Source organism: Rhinatrema bivittatum, chromosome 4, assembly GCF_901001135.1.
Source record: "Rhinatrema bivittatum chromosome 4, aRhiBiv1.1, whole genome shotgun sequence".
In the NCBI taxonomy this organism is placed as follows: domain Eukaryota; kingdom Metazoa; phylum Chordata; class Amphibia; order Gymnophiona; family Rhinatrematidae; genus Rhinatrema; species Rhinatrema bivittatum.
This window is the reverse complement of record NC_042618.1, coordinates 384,540,492-384,559,670: the sequence shown is the minus strand read 5'-3', so window position 1 is coordinate 384,559,670 and position 19,179 is coordinate 384,540,492. Positions and strand designations below refer to the sequence as shown.

The following is a 19,179-nucleotide window of genomic DNA, read 5'->3' as shown; positions in this document are numbered from 1 at the left end:
GCCAAAGTGATTTGAATTGCTTGTCTGTCCACCCCCAGGACAGGGAGAGGGTGTGAGGTATTTGGGAGGAAGGGGGGTACAACTATAATGTTTACTGTGTTATGTGACTGTTGTATGCTGACTAGGCATGCTTCAGAACCAAGGTATGTCAAGCTCTGTGTTCATATGTTGTTTCACTAATAAAGTAAAATATATAGAATGCTGTGCATAAACAGGGTTTTATGCGAGCAAGTCACACTTTTTTCCACACGTAAAATATACATGCGTATGTTTTATAAAATAGCCAGGGAAAGTACACACTTTTAATGCATTGCAGGTATTCATGACTCATGAGTGCATATTGGGGTGGAAGGTAGGCAGGCATATATGCATTTTATAATCTGCGTGTACCTGATAAGGGAAGGTTATAAAATGCTGTCATAAATCTTCGTAGGTCCATATATATGTATATATGGGGCTGCACAGAATTTTTTGAAAGGTATCCTCAGTGTGAGCATGGCTCAAAAGTATTTATTTTTATAATTAAATACTGGAAATGTATATGATGTGATGCTTTTCTAGTCTTGTGATTGTATTTTTGTTGTTTTTTTTTTATGGAAAATGGAGAAAAATCTTAGGACTTGGCCCTGACAGGAGTGACAGGTAGACCCACCTTGCCCCTGGAGCAGCTCACCAAAAGAACTGGTCCCATCCCTAGGCAGCTCCCTCTCCCCAAGCTCAGGAGCCGGTCACACCACTTTAAAAGACGATTGTCCTCCCAGACAAGTGGACGCTGTAATTTCCATGCTGGCGGGCTGCTCCCGCTTCTCTGGCTCTCAGTCCGTGCACTGAGCTGGCCAGTACTTGGAAGAATCAGGGACCCAAGGCCTCTCAATTTTCCAGTCCCTTTGCTTGCTTCCTGCTGCTGGGGCCATGTGGAAGAGAAGGTGGGGCAAGGCTCACCACTGCTGCGGGGGTGGGTGGGAGGGGGAGGAAGCTGCCGTTTCCACACCATTGTAGTTCCACATGATGAGAGAGGCAGGGAGCAGTGTGGTCTGCACCTGCTGCAGAGGATGCTGCAATTTCTGCACCACGGTGGGTCCACATAAGTCCTCTATGATTCGTTCCAGGAGCCAATAGCATGCTTCGGACGAATGGGGAAGCTGCACAAGGGATCCGTGGGCCGTACCTTGAAGAACCTTTGCTTTAAGCAGTGGAGCCTCAAGCAGTGGAGCCTCAGGAACATAAGGAAAACAGGAAGAGAGAGAGAGAGAGAGTTGTAGCTCCTGAAAGCTAAGCAAGAAATGTATTAAATTAGTCCAATAAAAAGATATCACCATATAAAGTTTTTGTTTATTGAACTTTATATGGTGATATCTTTTTATTGGACTAATTTAATACATTTCTTGCTTAGCTTTCAGGAGCTACAACTCTCTCTCTCTCTCTCTTCCTGTTTTCCTTATGTTCCTGAGGCTCCACTGCTTGAGGCTCCACTGCTTAAAGCAAAGGTTCTTCAAGGTACGGCCCACGGATCCCTTGTGCAGCTTCCCCATTCGTCCGAAGCATGCTATTGGCTCCTGGAACGAATCATAGAGGACTTATGTGGACCCACCGTGGTGCAGAAATTGCAGCATCCTCTGCAGCAGGTGCAGACCACACTGCTCCCTGCCTCTCTCATCATGTGGAACTACAATGGTGTGGAAACGGCAGCTTCCTCCCCCCCCCACCCACCCCCGCAGCAGTGGTGAGCCTTGCCCCACCTTCTCTTCCACATGGCCCCAGCAGCAGGAAGCAAGCAAAGGGACTGGAAAATTGAGAGGCCTTGGGTCCCTGATTCTTCCAAGTACTGGCCAGCTCAGTGCACGGACTGAGAGCCAGAGAAGCGGGAGCAGCCCGCCAGCATGGAAATTACAGCGTCCACTTGTACCCAAAAACAAGCAGATCTAAAGAGCCCCAGTAACTCTATTGTTCCCTTTAGAGACTTTCATTTCTTGGAAAGAGCTAATTATCTGAAGATTTGAAAAAGGAACTATGCCAGGGGCAGACTGACCATTCATGCAATAGGGCAGTGCCTAAGAGGCCACAGTACTTTCCCCTAGCTTTGGATGGATAAATAGGGGCCAATGACCTTTTTTGCCTGGGGACCCAAACAACTGTCAGTCTGCCCTTGAACTATGTAATCAGAGCAATTTTGAAAAATATGCAGATCGTTGCAAAGTCCACAGGTACTTTTGAAAATTGCCCTCTAAAAGCATTTAAAAGTTTGCTTTACCTAGATGGAATGACCCTAATAACAGCAGTATGACAGCATAACGCTTCCAAGAAGACCCTAGGGCAACCTGCATAGAGCAGTAGTTACAGCCCTAACAGCCTATGCTTCTAAGAAGGCATTGGGTTAATCTGCATGGAGCAGCAGTTATGACCCTTTCAGCAGAAGTAAGACCGTATTGAGCTTCCAAGAAGGCACTGGGGTAACTCGTATGGAGTGATCATGTTTAAAACCAAAACTTTAGTGAGCACGGGGAAGCCATATGTTTTGGACAATGGCTTTTCTAGTTTTGGTAGATGTGTGGACTATTAGAAAACTTAGTAATAAGACTTAGAAGAGAAAATGTGTATTGGACAGAGTGTTGGTCTTGTTAGAAATATAGAGGAACATGACAAGTCCTAAAGTGGCCTACCAGTGGAGGTGGTGGTAGAGGCAAGTACTTTACCACATCCTGAGCAGAGAAACATAACAGCAGAAAAAGACCGTATGGCCTATCTAGTCTATCCAGTCACTCAGCTCTACAATCCCTATAAAAACATAAGGAGTTCTATATTCAGAAACAGTCCGGAAAGCAAAGTTAGCCGGATAAACTTATCTGGCTAACTTTGGAGGCATATTCAACAATGCAACCACACTATTGAATATAGCCGGCTATCTTAATTAGTTAGCCAGATAACTATAGCTGGCTAACTTTAGGACAGCTTTTTCACTCTACCAGATTTACAAAGGTCATTCATCATTTTGCGATAGGCCCTTATCATGCGCGTTATTCATGCAATAAACATAGCTTTTGATGAATCTAGCTCTTAGCCGGCTAAGTCATCTAGCTATCTCAATATTGGAGTTAGCCAGTTAACTCAACTCCTCCCAGTTATGCCCTTGGACTGCTCCTAACTTATCCAGCTAAATTATTTCTTCCTAACTTATTAGCTGACTAGAATTTAGCCAGATAAAGGCTGAATATAGCCAGGTAGGCTATTTAGATGGATAACAGTTACGTTAACCATCTAAATGGCTTTGAATTTGGAACTCAAGAAGTTGCCATACTGTATCAGACCAAGGGTCCATCAAGCCCAGCATCCTGTTTCCAACAGTGGCCAATCCTGGATACAAATACCTGGCAAGTATAGCTCCCTTAGCATACCTGGGAACTTTCAAGTTATAGTCGCCCTGGGATTTTCATTGATTAGCAGGGGGATACTGGCTAGATTTAAGCCTGAAATTGGCCCATCTATCTTTGTCAGGCCAAATTTTCTGGCCAGCACTGAAAATTTTATGCTAGCTAGCTTTTAGCCCCCCAGTCAAACTCTGCCCCTGTGGTCGCTCATATTTTGAGCAGCTACATTTAGCTACTTTGTGAATTTAGGTGGATTAATGTAGCTAATCAGAGGGAAGGGGAGGGGAAAGGAAGGGAGAAACTGTCAAAAGCAGAAGGCTATTTAGCAAACATTTGGCAAAATATGTTGTTACATGATGATAACTGTCAGAAAGCTCTGTTGTCAAAGCTGGTATTCAGCAATCTGCAGTTACCTAGAATAGTTGTGGGTGGATCCCTGGACCAGTGGCAGGTGACCACGCCCTCGGGGGAAATCCCGAGAGGGACCACCGGTCAGGCCCAGTGTAGGAGACAGACCAATAAAACAAGAGGGTAAGTTATCTAAGAAGGCCGTTTAGGCAATAATGTAGATTAGACAACAGGAAATGTCCAAGTTAAACCTATATTGAGAGGAGACGTATGTTTTGTGCGTGTGCCCGACTCAGGTCGAGTTTCGCCCCACCAGGGGCTGCCTCAGGGGCTAAAATTAACAAACAAATAAACAAAGTAAACAATACCGGACATACATAAATAAATACATATAATTTAAAATCATAAACAATGTTTTAAAAAAAGGCAACACATAAATAAATAAGAGCATAAACAAATGAGAACAAATAATTAAAATCATGAACAAAACTTACATAAAGAAAGACATAATAAATTGACAAAAAACACATACATCATTTTACCTGTATTTGGATGGACACTAAATGAGCCAGAATTCACACACTCTTTTGGTCTGCAAAAGATTAAAAAAATTAACAAAAAGAAGAGGCCTCTGACTGTTAGTTGCATCAGGGCACACACACAAAACATACGTCTCCTCTCAATAAAGGTTTAACTTGGACATTTCCTGTTGTCTAATCTCCAGTGTAGGAGACAGACACACACTAGTTCTTGTATTAGACAATATAGTAAACCACCAGAAGTGGCAGTAGTGAGCTGGAAGCGCCCAGCTGGGCTGTAGTCCCTCAGTACTGGAACAGCGATCCCAAGGTGGCTGAGCTGTAGAGAAACTAAGAAAGTGAGTAGGCAAAACATGCAGCGTTCAGGAACAAGTCCTTGATGGTAACACTCCCACAATAGTCTCTTAAGGCAGCCCAGGAGTTGGTATGCATTAGGCCCTTGAGGAGCAAGTACCTGGTTCCAGGGAATGCTCTGAGAGTTAGATACAGACTCACTGATGTTATAAGCAACAAAGACTTCTTAGAAGCACTATATTAAACCACCAAAGCTGGCAGTAGTGAGCTGGAAGCACCCGGCTGGGCTGTAGTCCCTCAGGTATTGGAACAGCGATCCCCAGGTGGCTGAGCTGCAGAGAAACCAAGAAAGTAAGTAGGCAGTACATGCAGAGCTCTGGAACAAGTCCCCGATGGCAACACTCACACAACAATTTCTTGAGACAGCCCAGGAGACGGAACGCATTAGGCCCTCGAGGAGCGAGTACCTGGACCCAGGGAAAGCTCAGAGACAGATGGAAACTCACAGTGTTGCAAGCAGCGATGACTTCTTAGCAGAAGTGGTATCCAGGAGCAAGTCCGGGATGTGGGCCCTCGAGGAGTGAGTACCGGTTCTGGACTGCAACCTGAAAAGAAAAAGAGAGAGCGAGGCCCCCGAAGAACAGGTACCTCTAGTGAAGTCCAAGGAGGCAGAGTAGCTGGGTTTGTGGAGAGCGAATCCCATCCACAGCGACCAGGAGGAAGCAAACCCTTGCTAACTTGTCTTGTTAGTGAAAACTGAGACCTTAAATATCTGGAGCTGGTGACATCATCTCAGGGGGATGCCCCTGAGGTTCGTGCCAACACTGGTACATCAGTCGGGCCGCGCATGCCCTTAGGCATCTGGTCAACATGGCGGCTGCAGCATCGAGCCGGTCCTGGGACGCCGGAGGAGGACAGCATGGAGACTCCGCAGCAGCTAGCCTTCCATCAACCCTGAAGGGAATCGCCAATGAGGTAAGGTGGGTAGAGCAGAGACGTCAGACAGCGACGGACACAACAATAACATTGATAAAGTTCTTGAATTATTTTGGTCATCTGCTTCCTTTGTGGGTCCTAACAGGCTTCTCAGGACATAAAAAAAACAGTAGGAATGTCATAGGCAAGATCCTTTGTAACCATTCCGGTTTTCAATTTTCAGAGGCAAACTGCTTAGATTTACCCCTGTTCAAAACCTTTTGCTTGCCTCTACATTTTACACAAGGGACATCCCTGTTGGTACCTGCAGAGCCTATAAAATATAAATGCCCAATTATGTGAGAAGCACAAAACTGTCAGGGGAAAGGAAAAATATGATCCATGCAGGTAAGACTGCATGACTTCAGAAAGAGAACATCTTATATAGATATATAAAAGAGTCGCCATGTAGAAAAATTATAGTATTGCCATTTTAGAAGTCTTACTGTTTGTATACTGTAAAAAAAAAAAGAATATTACACTGGTAATCCCTGTGGTAGAGGGCTCTACCATAAACTACAGGCCAATCAGTCAACCCAATAAAGTCCTGGGTGCTTGGATAAGCATCGCAAACAAGAAGAACATTGCTTGGTTTTAAATAACCATATAAATGCTTAAAATAAAATATGAAGACATAATTTAAACATGGTATCCTATAGAATTTTCTTCTAAGAGAATGAATTACTATTGAACCATGATTTATTACTTTGATTCTTATACAGATGCAGTCAGCCAATAGGAGCCAGAATCCAACTATAATTTGAGACAAGAAATAAATGCCAAGCGTTCCTAAATTCTACAGAATTATGGCTTCAATCCAGTGTGTGAAAACGTGATCCTGTCCTCTACCCAGACCTTCATCAGGGCAACAGAGTTCTTATCCCCACCACCCTTTATAATTCAAACAGTTTGAGCATAAAGTTCCCCATAATTAGTGCATGATGTCATCCCACACATACACACACTGCATGTCTAGTCTCATCCAAAATCACACAGGCTGTGGCATGTTATCCAGGTGGCATTTTTTAGAAGCAGTGTCCCAAACAAGAATGATTATGATCTGTGGGTAAATTTTCATTTCAGAGGATTCTGTCCAGGAAGGAGAGAGATCCCCTAGGCCAAGTTCCAGTGTTCTGTCTTTCCCCTAATGTATCTAGTTTCCATTTTATTTTTAAATGTTATAAATGTCTTTTAGTTTTTAATCAGGACTCCTGTCTTTCATGCTGATATCCTGAGCAGAGCCTTTTTGACTGCAGTAGCTCACCCTATCCAATGCCAACACCTTGATCAGGAGCCAAGAAATTCTAAAATATGAATTAAAAAATAAATTAAACTTAAAAAGTTGCAGGCAAGATACCAGGCAGTGAAACTCTGTTGTCACATGATGATAATACTGAAAAAGTTCTTGAACTGTTTTAATCTGCTGCTTATCCTGTGGGTCCCAGCAGGCTTCTGAGATCATAAAAAGCCAGAAGGAACAAACGCCAGAGCCAAAGGGCTGGTGTAACCATTCCGGTTTGCAAATTTCAGAAGCACTATGGTGCGTGCCTAAGTGAACATTAATGAACATAACTTTAGCAAATTATAAAGAAGAGAAAAAACTATTAGCGGCAAGCCAGAAATTCACACCAAGGAGAGCCGATGTACTATTTGCCAAAACGAGCAGGCAAGGCAGAGATTTTCTCATGGCGCTGGCGCAGTTAAATATGGAAATTGGTCTCTCATGAGATGCAGGTTAAGTTTTGCAGAAAACAATGACTTTGCAGGATTTTACCAGGCACAATATAGCTAATATTTTAGTTCATTAGAACATTTTACATAAATTGTGTGAAAGGGACTACATGTGAAAAATAGCATGTGCAAAAACCCCAAATAGCGCATGCAGTTTTTTTGCAAAGATGAAACTACATGTGCTTTAGGGCATTTTTGCGTGTGCTATTGCATTTACGATCCCATTTGCTATTTCGTACATTGGCCTCCAGACATTTCTTTTGGTTTCAGGAATCTGATTGCCAAGCATCCATTTGTCAAAAATGCATTTTATTTTTTGTTGTCAACTGTAACCGAATGGATTTTAATAATCTTTTATTGCTTTTCCCAGTCTATGGTTGTATGTCTGGGTATAACATGTAGATTTCTACCTATTTTTTAGGATATTTAGACCTGACAGACCACACACAGAAAAAAATAACCCCAAAGGGTAACAACCAAGATTAATTAAAATTATAATTGTCTTAAAATGAAGTTTAATTTCAGCCAGAACGGTATATAAAGAAAATATATCCAAGGCAATATCATTTCATTATCTTAATTCTTAAATGTATTCATTAAAATGATTCAGAGAGTACAGCAGTGTACAAACAAGGAAGGAATCCATTAGCTGGGGACTTGTCAAGCAGCTGTGATGAAATAAATTACTCCACCTGCTGGAATGAAATTATATTTATTTGAATATCAACAAGAAAGAAATGTTTATATCTTAATAATTATGAATTTAGTCAAATAAAATGGTAACATCTACAACTTGTTTGTTGACTTTTATTTCTACGTATTCAGGTAGACTAACACAGCAAGCACAATATTTTGCTCACATCTATATACTGAATTTCAATAGCCATTTTAATACATTTGCTTTTAGATCAATTTTCATTTGTCTCTAGGGTTTCTCTCTATCATCTGTCATATTATCTTTTGTCAACCTGCTAATCAAGTGTCTTTTCACTGGGCATCTGATTGGGGGTGATGTGAACAAAAAGGGAATGAGATTGTAGCAGACTAACTAAAATAAATGCTATTTAAATTTTAAATTAGAAGTATTTAAATACAAGAGAATGATTTAGCAGCAAGAAACAATCTGAAGAAAGTTTCAAAAGATTAATTTTTGGTGTAATGAAACTCAAAATAACCACTGTGAGTTGGCATTTTTTATTCTATGTACAGTCTTTCAGACAATAGAGGCTGATGTACTAAACAGTGCAAATGTGTGCAACATTTGCTTTGTGTACTAAAATCGCAAATAGTATGCAGTATTTGTAATAGCATGCAGTATTTGCCTATTGGTGTCACAAATAGAAAAATTTAGCATGTAGTTTTACCCATGCAAAATTTTGTTTATATTTATAATTAATAAGTCAATGCAACCTAAAATTACATAAGATTCTTTTTCCAAATATTATACTGTAAATGAGGATGGCCCTTGTCAAGCACATATTAAGTAGATTATGGTATGGCTTGGTAAGTATATTAATTATGAAATAGATACAGTGGTTTTAGGTTTTCTCTTTCTTTTCTTTAGTAGTAATACTTTCCTGTGTCTTTTTAATCCAGCTTGTAACATAATATGAAATTCTAAATTATTTTTTCTCTAGCCAAAGTCTTTCTGGTGTTTTTCCATTCATTTACAATTCTAGTAACCGCACCTTCACTTTATGCTTTTAACAGGATATTGATATATTGGTAAATATAGCATGGCATGGAAGATGCTAGGTCTTTTCTTAAACCAATTTCTCTATCTCACTCTCTAACATACACTCTCTCTCTTTCATTCACAGAGGCATGAGCATCGATAACAAGCCAGAGCTACAACGAGTCCTTCAGCACAGGCGGCGAGACCAGCTGATACGTCAGAAAAAGGAGGAGGAGGAGGCCAAGAAACTGATGTCCCCCTTTGAACAGGAACTGCTGAAGAGGCATCAGAGACTAGAGCAGGTAGAAAATGCATGTACAGTTACACTACTGTAGCCAGATGTGTTCATCATGTGGCATGGCGTGGCTCAACATGGTAAAATTGTAAAAATGCCTGCTGGGGAAATTCCTGTAATGGGCCACCTTAGACGATAACTTTCAAAGCAGCATGAGGGAGCACATGTGCGCGCATTTGTCGGCCCACGCTCAGGGACGCGGCCATTTTATAACATGCGTGTGTGTATGTGTGCACATGTTATAAAATAGCCTGACCCCCGCGCACATGTGTGCACAAATTTAAGTGGACACCAGCATGGGCGCACAAATGCCACTCCTACCGCGATATTTTAAAAGGCATGTGCGCCGACACCATTGCCCGTTTTTCCCACTTCATTCCAGTTCGCCCAGTTAAGGGAAAAGACTTCCAAATCTCCCTAGTTTAATAGCCTCCCTTCTCCCCTGTTAGCCCCGACCTTTAAAACCCCGCTGATCTGCCTAGATGTTTTGAAGCAGAAGTAAAGTTACATGGCAGGGGACCCCAGCGCATGCCAGTGCGCATAAGTATTTAGGCGCAAATTTTAGGTTACAATCCCGGAATGCCCATGCCCACCCACCGCCCCCTTTTTTTTTTTTTTTACAACTTTTCATTTGTGTGCACAGCGGCAAGAACGTGCATCTAGCTTCCCTTGTAAAATCTGCTTAGCGCACGCCGGCCTGAAATGTTCGCACATTCCCTATTTGATGCATGCGACGGGCTTTTAAAATTCACCTTTTAGTGTATCCAGGCCCATCCTGCTGAGAGTAGGTGAAAAAACAAAGGGGCGGATTTTAAGAGCCCTGCTCGCCTAAATCCGCCCAAAACCGGGCGGATTTAGGCGAGCAGGGCCCTGCGCGCCGGTGAGCCTATTTTACATAGACTCACCGGCGCGCGCAGACCCCGGGACTCGCGTAAGTCCTGGGGTTTTCGGAGGGGGGCGTGTCGGGGCGTGTCGGGGGCGGGCCCGAACCGCACGGCGTTTACGGGGCGTGTCGGGAGCGTTCCGGGGGCGGGCCCGGGGGCGTGGCTACGGCCCGGGGCGGCCCGGGGGCGTGGCCGTGCCCTCCGGACCCGCCTCCAGATCGCGTCCCGGCGCGCTAGCGGCCCGCTGGCGCGCGGGGATTTACGTCTCCCTCCGGGAGGCGTAAATCCCCCAACAAAGGTAAGGGGGGGGTTTAGACAGGGCCGGGCGGGTGGGTTAGGTAGGGGAAGGGAGGGGAAGGTGAGGGGAGGGCAAAGGAAAGTTCCCTCCGAGGCCGCTCCGATTTCGGAGCGGCCTCGGAGGGAACGGGGGTAGGCTGCGCGGCTCGGCGCGCACCGGCTATACGAAATCGATAGCCTTGCGCGCGCCGATCCCGGATTTTAGCGGCTACGCGCGTATCTACTAAAATCCAGCGTACTTTTGTTGGCGCCTGGAGCGCCAACAAAAGTACGCCTATTCGCGGAGTTTGAAAATCTACCCCAAATTGTACATCTCTGTCAAATGGTCACTATTGTCTGGGAAAGAAGGGAAGATAAATGTAACACATTTTCTGGTTCTGAAGATCAGGACCTAGGTCAAGAAATTCTTTACAGAGAGAGTGATGGATGCCTGGAACGGCCTCCCAGTGGAGGTGGTGGAGATGGGGAAAGTGAAAGCAAGGGACAAGAGCAAACAATCTCCAAGGGAGAGGAAGAGATTGTAAGGCTACGCGGGACACGGGGATGGGCAGGCTGAATGAGCCATATGGTCTTTTACCTGTTCCTAAGAAATGTGCAGCAGTGAGCAGCAGCATGGTCATCTCTTATACCTGCTTATCCTAATGATGGATTGTCTTATTGGAATGACATGAATAGATGTTATGGTACAGCAGGTGCAGTTTATTTGCTACAAATGTTTTCATTTTTAAAGCAGATTTCTCTCTCCTTTGTAGTGAAAGATATTAAATAATTGGATTTTATAAGCTATCATCTGCTACTTTCACAGGGTAATTATCTGCTGGGCTATGGGATTCTTTATCAATCTGTCTTACAGCTGGTGAAGTTGGTCTTGGACCTCTTCTTTCTGCTAATGAACTTTTTCCCTCCATGTCACCATCATGCACCAATATATTTAAATCAAGCATGGCACCAGAATCCAAACTGCCTTGCTTTATTCACACATGATGCAGAAAAACACATCAGTCCATAGGCAACAAAAAAGGTAGTTAATGTTGAATCTTCAGTGCATTTCACTTTGATGATACTTAACCTCCCACCCTGTCATCTCAATGCATCTTAACTCTCTTGCTCAAATCTGAGTTATCTACTGCACTGTGTCAACCATAGTACTTACTTGCATTTAGGCCTTCAGAATGGAAGATCCCATCAGGGCTGATGGTATTAATCTCCCAAGAACTTAAACTCATTCTATAGGAAACTGGATTCTCTGGGCTTTGTTATGACAGAGAGTTACTACCACATGTCCAACTACTTCAAGCCTCAGCTGAGAATGCATAAGGGCTAGACTGCCATCTACTGGAGCTTGCTCAGTACACATCTGGCTGTACCATTATTTTTCTATCAATAAGCAGGCTAAATTAGGCCAAACAGACTTGTCTCTCCAAGCTAGTAGAGCTTTGAGCTCTTGTGAGATGTGTGGGAGTTCCCACACGGCTATTGCCTTAGAGCTTCCTCAGTCATTTTTTGTACAAACTAAATCATAAATGGTTTTCTGAGTCTCACCTCAACAATTTAAAAAAAAAAAAAAAAAATTTCATTTTAGTTGCCTCACTGCTTCAGCAGCTCACTACAACAGCACTTTTCAGTGCTTAAAAAAAATCAACAACTTTGTGAAAGAATTTCAGAACGAACCTCTGGACTCTACAGAACACAAAGTCCAGCAAGAAGAAATCCACAATGATTGGCTTCAAAATGTGTGACTGCGATCGGGATAATGTCTGTCTTGGATGGGCAGGTCCTCTGCTACCAATGCCTAGGACCAGTCCATGACCAACTGAACTGTCCAGCTTGTGGTCGAATGGCCCCACTCTCCCAGCGGTCAAGGTTAGCGAAAATAGAGGGCCTACATTGATTAGCTAGAGGCCGTAGCAAGTCATCCTCCCATAGTGCAGCCTTCTCAGATAGTATACGTACTGACTGCTTTTCTAAAACACCCATCTGCAAAGCAAGTGCTCTGGGAACAGAAAGCTACCATACGTCAAAGGAGAAGTGGAAAGGGCTGATTGAGTATTTTGTTGCATCCAAGAAGCACCAAAAAGAGTCGATGGCATCGATCTTGACACCAGTATAAAAGAAATCTTCAATGCAACCAGTGATGCACAGTGCATCAAAGCATATTGCAATGAAGCACCTGACACATGGAGCTTCCAAATGGCACAATGCATAAGGATCCGGGTCCTTTGACAGAAGTCAAGACACCATTACGAATCCTGGATAGTCCATCTGAAGCAGTAGCCTTGCCAATCCACACTATTCTGGATAATTTCTATTATTGTCTTACACACAAAGTGACTGGATTAAATCAGAAGGACCAGTTACAGGGGCTACATTTATTTATTTATTTATTTATTTAAAACCTTTTATATACCGGTGTTAGTGTGAACATCACCTCGGTTTACGTCATAACGAAAGCTTGGAAAGTACATTTAACAGGGAATAACATGGTAATGGCCGGGTGAACACAGAGAAATGCATGGAAATATAGAGCAACTGGTAACTGGTTTTGAACATAAGTAATTATAGGTTCATAGCGTTCTTAACATAGTGAACTATTGGTACATAGCATGCTAGATAACATCATATTTGTCTATTATTATGTACAGGGGTGCATAGGAATACAGATTACTAAGGTATTAGAAATGATGGCAGGCTATGGATCAGGGAGGGCAGGTTGTAGCTAGTCAGGGAATGCCTGTGCGAACAACCATGTTTTTAGTTTCTTTTAAATTTGGAATGGCAGGATTCAAGAGGAGTGTTGATGGCAGGGAGTTCCAAAGTGAGGGGCCTGCGATCGTGAGGGCCCCTCATGTTGGCAGTGTTGTGCGCTGATAATGAGTATCTTCGGCATCCTTAAACATGAGAAGATCAGAACCACGGCAAACTAGTATAAGTCAGTAAAAAGCAGAGAAAGTCCTTCCTGTAGTTCACATGCTTGAGCTTCTGTTTTAGAGCTCAAGAGACATTGGCTGCCATGATGCTACAAAGACTCACAACATGGCTAAGTCAGTTCCAATGAGAATAAGCACAGAACTGAAATATTCATAACTGTGTTGAGATCTCTGTTTTGCAGGTTGGTGGTTTCAGATAAACTGTGTTTGTGGTCTGTAATGCAAAGCAACCTGCTCACAATCTTATTTCACAAAGTTCCAGCAATAACGATGCCCATCATGTGCTAAATGATATATAACTAGTAGTCATTGCTAATTGTTTTCACACACACTTTAGGGTATAATACCGGTGATATAATATAATCCATGTAGTAAAATGCTCACTACACACAAATATCTGTTTACCCATAAATCACCTGTAGTGAGACATCAAAATTTCAATCCTCTTGAAATTTGTCACCAGGTCTATCCATGGCCTCTCTTTTCTTTCCTATGAATAATCATACTTCATTATACCTCTCAGTTGAAAAGAGTGTATTATTAAAGTTAGTGCATTTAAAAATGTAATATTCAATCAAATATACTTATACAAGCCGTTAAGCCTGTTAAAACGGGCTACATCCCTCTGTCTCTCACCTCCCCCTCATTCTCTCTCCCCTCACTCTTCACCACCCCCTACCTCCCTCCCTCACACTCACCCACTCCTCCCCACCCTCCCTCTCCTCTCACTCAGTCCCTCCCTCCCACTCAGTCTCACTCACTCCCTCCCCCCCTCTCTCCCTCCCTCTCACTCACACTCAGTCCCACTCACTCTCACTCAGTCCCACTCCCTCCCTCCTCTCCCTCAGTCCCACTCCCTCCCTCCCTCTCTCTCAGTCCCACTCCCTCCCTCAGTCCCACTCACTCCCTCCCCCCTCACTCAGTCCCACTCACTCCCTCCCCCCTCTCAGTCCCCCCTCCCCCCTCTCACTCAGTCCCACTCCCTCCCTCCCTCTCACTCAGTCCCACTCCCTCCCTCTCACTCAGTCCCACTCCCTCTCTCTCCTCCCCTCTCACTCAGTCCCTCCCTCTCTCTCAGTCAGTCCCTCCCTCTCTCTCTCCTCCCTCACTGCTGCTGCCCGTCTTCGCCGCCGCCGCTGCGGCCCTGTCTCTCACCTCTCCCTCATTCTCCCTCTCCCCCTTCCACTTACTCACATCCCTGACTCTCACCTCTCCCTCATTCTCCCCTCACTCTTCCCCACCCCCTACCTCTCTCCCACACACTCACCCACTCCTCCCTCCCTCTCACTCAGTCCCTCCCTCCCAGTCCCTCCCCCTCACTCAATCCCTCCCTCCCCACTCAGTCCCTCCCACTCAGTCCCTCCCTCTCACTCAGTCACTCCCTCCCACTTTCTCTCTCCGTCCCTCCCACTCCCTCCCTCCCTCTCAGTCCGTCCCTCCCTCTCTCTCTCGCCTCCCTCCCTCGTTACTGGCCGCTGCCGCCGCCGCCCGCTACCACCACCGCCGCCCGCTGCCGGTACCGCCGCCGCCGCTGCCCGCTGCCCGCTGCCGCTACCGCCACCGCCGCCATGTTTTTTTTTTTTTTACGCTGCCTAAGACCGACGTGCTCGCCCGCACATGCGCAGTAGAGCTGCTCTCTACTGCACATTTGCGGCACGTCGGTCAAGCGTCGTTTATCTAGTTAGATTATGTAATATTCTACCTAGCCAAGCCCATGAAAGTTCCAACTTGCTATTTACGATCTGAAGGCTTGGAAAAAGTCAATTTCCTAGAACCATTTCCATCATCCCTAACTGTTAAAGCTGTGTTAAGATGACAAAGCAGTATAAGCCCAGGCATAAAATTGAATCCATCAAGAACTGTCATGTACTGTAGGCTATCAAATTTGGATTGCACAATTCTAATAAATACCTGAAAGGTTGAATATTTACATTGTCTTTCTAGGCCCATGATTCACTTATGATACCCTCCCTTCATTGTACTCTAGCAAAAACTTTGCTATTTTTTCCTTAATATCAAAGGTAAATTAATCTCATAATCTATGATATCAATCTATTAAACCCCACCCATGCAAAATGCACAGATTATGAGCAGAGTTAATGATCACAATTTCAGTCCCTCGCTAGCTAATGATGATGATCACTTTTGTTTTCCCCCTAAAACAGGAATATTTCAGAAAAGCCTTGTCAAGAATTCCTCACCTGTACTACAGAAAGAGCTGTTGCTAAGATTTTATTTATTTTTTGTTGTATGAGTAGGAGGTAGCACCTTTTTACATAAACTATTTAGACACCTACAACTACATTGAATTCGACACAGTAAAGATCATGTTGTCCATGTTGGCAAAGTAATATGTAAATAATATCCCTCATTCTCTATTTTAGCTTGAAAAAAAGCAAGGCATGCAAACAGAAGAGGAACATGCACCAGAGTTTATTAAAGTAAAAGAAAACTTGAGAAGAACAGCAACTATATCTACTGATGAGAAAGCAGTGTAGCATCTGTCAAGTCTAAAAGGAGAATCAGCTTGAGCAGGCTGTGCTGCCTATACACTGACATCTGTGTATGTGGTTATCATTGCAGTCATGTCTTCAGGTATAGTTATCAGTGTCATCACTCGCTCCAGTAGAAATGCATTATGGGCTCTGGCATCCACAAAAGGAGTATTCTAACAAAAAATGTACTTACGAGGGGAAGTTATCATAGGTGAAGTCCTGGGTAGCTAACTAATCTGTTTCCTCTCAGATTTTCAGTACGCGCTAACATGAATCCCTTTAACTCCTGTTGATCCCCCTTTGAGGACTCTGGAACACGTAGGGTCTATTATAAGGGAGCGGCGTTTACGGAGTCAGGAGAGCTTTTTTGGGTTCTGGGAAATGGCCCAAGGTACCACTTACAGAAGTAAAATCTCTCATGCATTATAATCTACTTGCAGCCATGAATTTTTGCAGGTTCTTTCAGTCAGAAAGCTTCAGGTGGCTTTTATTTTTATTTTTCCTTTTTAATAAAATGGAACATTTTTTAAAGCCAATGATACCCCAAAATTTAAGATTATTTCTCTTTTCAGATGATTGAAACTCATTCTCCCACCAAAGAGAAAAAACATTTTTAGGCCATGGCAACAAAAAATGGAACCACAAAATCTTGTGCTGTTACTTTAACTTGCTTTAATTACTAAATCTGCAAAGCTCAAGCCTTTCTTACAGTAGGTGCTATTGCAGATTCCCTTGAAAGTGCCAAGAAGATGCCTTCTCGGTAGAGATATGTCTGGCAAGCTCAGGAAAGGGCAAAACCAAGGAGCTGAAAGTACAGCCAAAATTAGTGTTTGTGGCTGCTATTTCATCCTCATCAGATCAAATACACAGCCTTGCAATTGACTACTGACATGAAATTGCACTTGTTTCACTTTTTTTGCAAAGAAAAAAACAAATTAATATGTGATGGTAAAGTGATTATTTGTTCTTTTTCTGCCAGAAGAAATAATCAGCCCACGATAATCAGCTTCAAGGCTGCTAACGTTCGTCTAAGGCTCATGTCTTCCAAATTCAGGACTTGGAAAAATTTACAGCCAAAAGATATGTAACAAGTTTGGCAAATAAAAATTATTGCATCCTGTATAGAATAACTGACCTAGTATCTGACCATCAGCTGTCCAACTTACCCAATCTTTTCTTGTGACTCAGCAGGTTTCTCTGGCTCCTTTGTGTTTCCAGCTCAATTGGAACCAGGGTCTAAGATCCAGCACCATGAGCCTTCATTTACAACTACCCAGGGAATTTTTTCCTCTACTTTTTATCCCTTCCCAATTTACATTTAAGCCAGTCATTGCAGTTAAGGCCCTGACCCAGAGGCCATGCACCAGGGCTCCTTCTGAAATCATGGCTACTAGGTGTCAACCTTAGGCAATTACCATGACTCCCTTCCATCCCCCGGGGACTATGAACCCTGGCTCCATAGCATCCCTAGCCTATCTGAGCTGGGGAGTGGAAGACTCAAACTGGGGATCAAGCCCGTTATTTCAATGGCTGATCTTCCAAGGTTGGATATTGTCCTGCTAACTGACCAGCACTGGCTTCCTTTATTTGGATCTTAGAAACCACTGCCTTTTAGCCTCTCTTTTATCTTGGGCCTGCCACTACCTTGAGCCTGCCACAGCCTTTGTGGATCATCTAGACCGCAATCCCACATTTGCATTATCTATTCTATATAAGTTCCAAGGTGGTCAGATAATGTCAGTTATTGTATGTATATTTCCATGACAGAAACACAAAAATCATATTTCACAAAGAACAAAATAAAGTCAATCTCAGAACCAGTCATTGCTATGGTGTTGGCTAAAGAGAATGAAAATGAAAAAAGGTTGACCACACAATCAGCATACTAAATATTAATATACATTCAGAAGCACTTAAATGGCCCATTCCCTTAGGAATCAACAGGCAAACAGAACTCTTTCACTTATTATCCAAACAAAATGTTTGTAAGGAAACAACAAAGACTATACACAAGTAAGGGAAGTGTCTCCTTTTGAAGTCAAACAAAATAGAAAACAATAAAAAATAATTTTTGCACACTTTGGCAGGAGTGATCAGGAGAAAGCCAGCAATAAAAAGAGCACTGCAGGATATCAAGTATACACTCAATAACTGGCTTGATGGACTAATAGGATTTATTATAGCTCTTACTAACATAAGAAGTTTCCATATTGGGTGAGACCAAGGGTCCATCAAGTCCAGCATCCTGTTTCCAACAGTGACCAATCCAGGTTACAAGTACCTGGCAAGTACCCAAACTTTAAGTAGATCCACATGCTTCTATTGCCAGTAATAGCAGAGGCTATTCCCTAAGTCAACTTGATTAATAGCAGTTAATGGCCTTCTCCTCGAGGAACTTATCCAAACCTTTTTTAAACCCAGCTATACTAAACCTTCACCAAATCCTCTAGCAACAAATTCCAGAGTTTAATTGTGCATTGAGTGAAAAATAATTTTCTCCAATTTGTTTTAAATGTGCTACTTGCTAACTTCATGGAGTGCCCCCTAGTCCTTCTATTATCCAAAAGAGTAAATAACCAATTCACAATTACCCATTCTAGACCTCTCTTGATTTTATAGACCTCTATCATATCCCCCCTCAGCCGTCTCTTCTCCAAACTGAACTGCCCTAACCTCGTCAGCCTTTCCTCATAGGGGAGCCGTTTCTTCTCCTTTATCATTTTGTTCTTCTGAGCAATTAGATTAATGTAAAATGGAGTTAACAGCCAGGGCAAGAGAGACAGCCAGGGCAAGAGAAAAGGTCCATCATCACCAGAAGCATACAAGAAAAAAGCTACAGCATCATTCATAATATTCACTTCAGCTAAGAACTCCTTCTCTTGCAAGCCTATCTAGCAAAACTCTATCCAAGTCCTTAATGTATGGGCATCATTATTAGGCACCTATATATTATATATTTGTATTTGTGGAAAGATCTCAGGGCAGAGAGGAAGGTGCTAATGGAGAATCTACAGTGGTGCCTCCTCTTGCCAGCTATAACTATTTTTGTTTTATTGCATGAAAAATGTCTTTTTGTACTGAATATCCTGTGACTGTGTGACAGTTGGTATTCTGAATAAGAACATAAGAACATAAGAAAATGCCATACTGGGTCAGACCAAGGGTCCATCAAGCCCAGCATCCTGTTTCCAACAGTGGCCAATCCAGGCCATAAGAACCTGGCAAGTACCCAAAAACTAAGTCTATTCCATGTAACCATTGCTAATGGCAGTGGCTATTCTCTAAGTGAACCTAATAGCAGGTAATGGACTTCTCCTCCAAGAACTTATCCAATCCTTTTTTAAACACAGCTAT

At 43.1% G+C, this 19,179-nt stretch overlaps 1 protein-coding gene across 6 annotated transcripts in view; it reads left to right on the top strand.

Moving 5' to 3' along the window:
- FAM107A (family with sequence similarity 107 member A) overlaps positions 1-19,179 on the top strand; it is a 144,239-nt gene that overhangs the window by 58,702 nt on the left and 66,358 nt on the right. For 4 of the 6 annotated variants that reach the window (XR_003856613.1, XM_029600984.1, XM_029600983.1 and 1 more), the window contains exon 3: positions 9,073-9,229. Coding sequence is in view for 4 of the 6 variants with exons in the window: in XM_029600984.1 (XP_029456844.1) it covers positions 9,073-9,229 (157 nt within the window). In the remaining 2 variants the exon portion in view is untranslated. Of the gene's footprint in view, positions 1-9,072; positions 9,230-15,714; positions 18,255-19,179 lie in introns of those variants that run through there. The other 2 variants (XR_003856614.1, XM_029600985.1) reach the window with 2 other exon arrangements.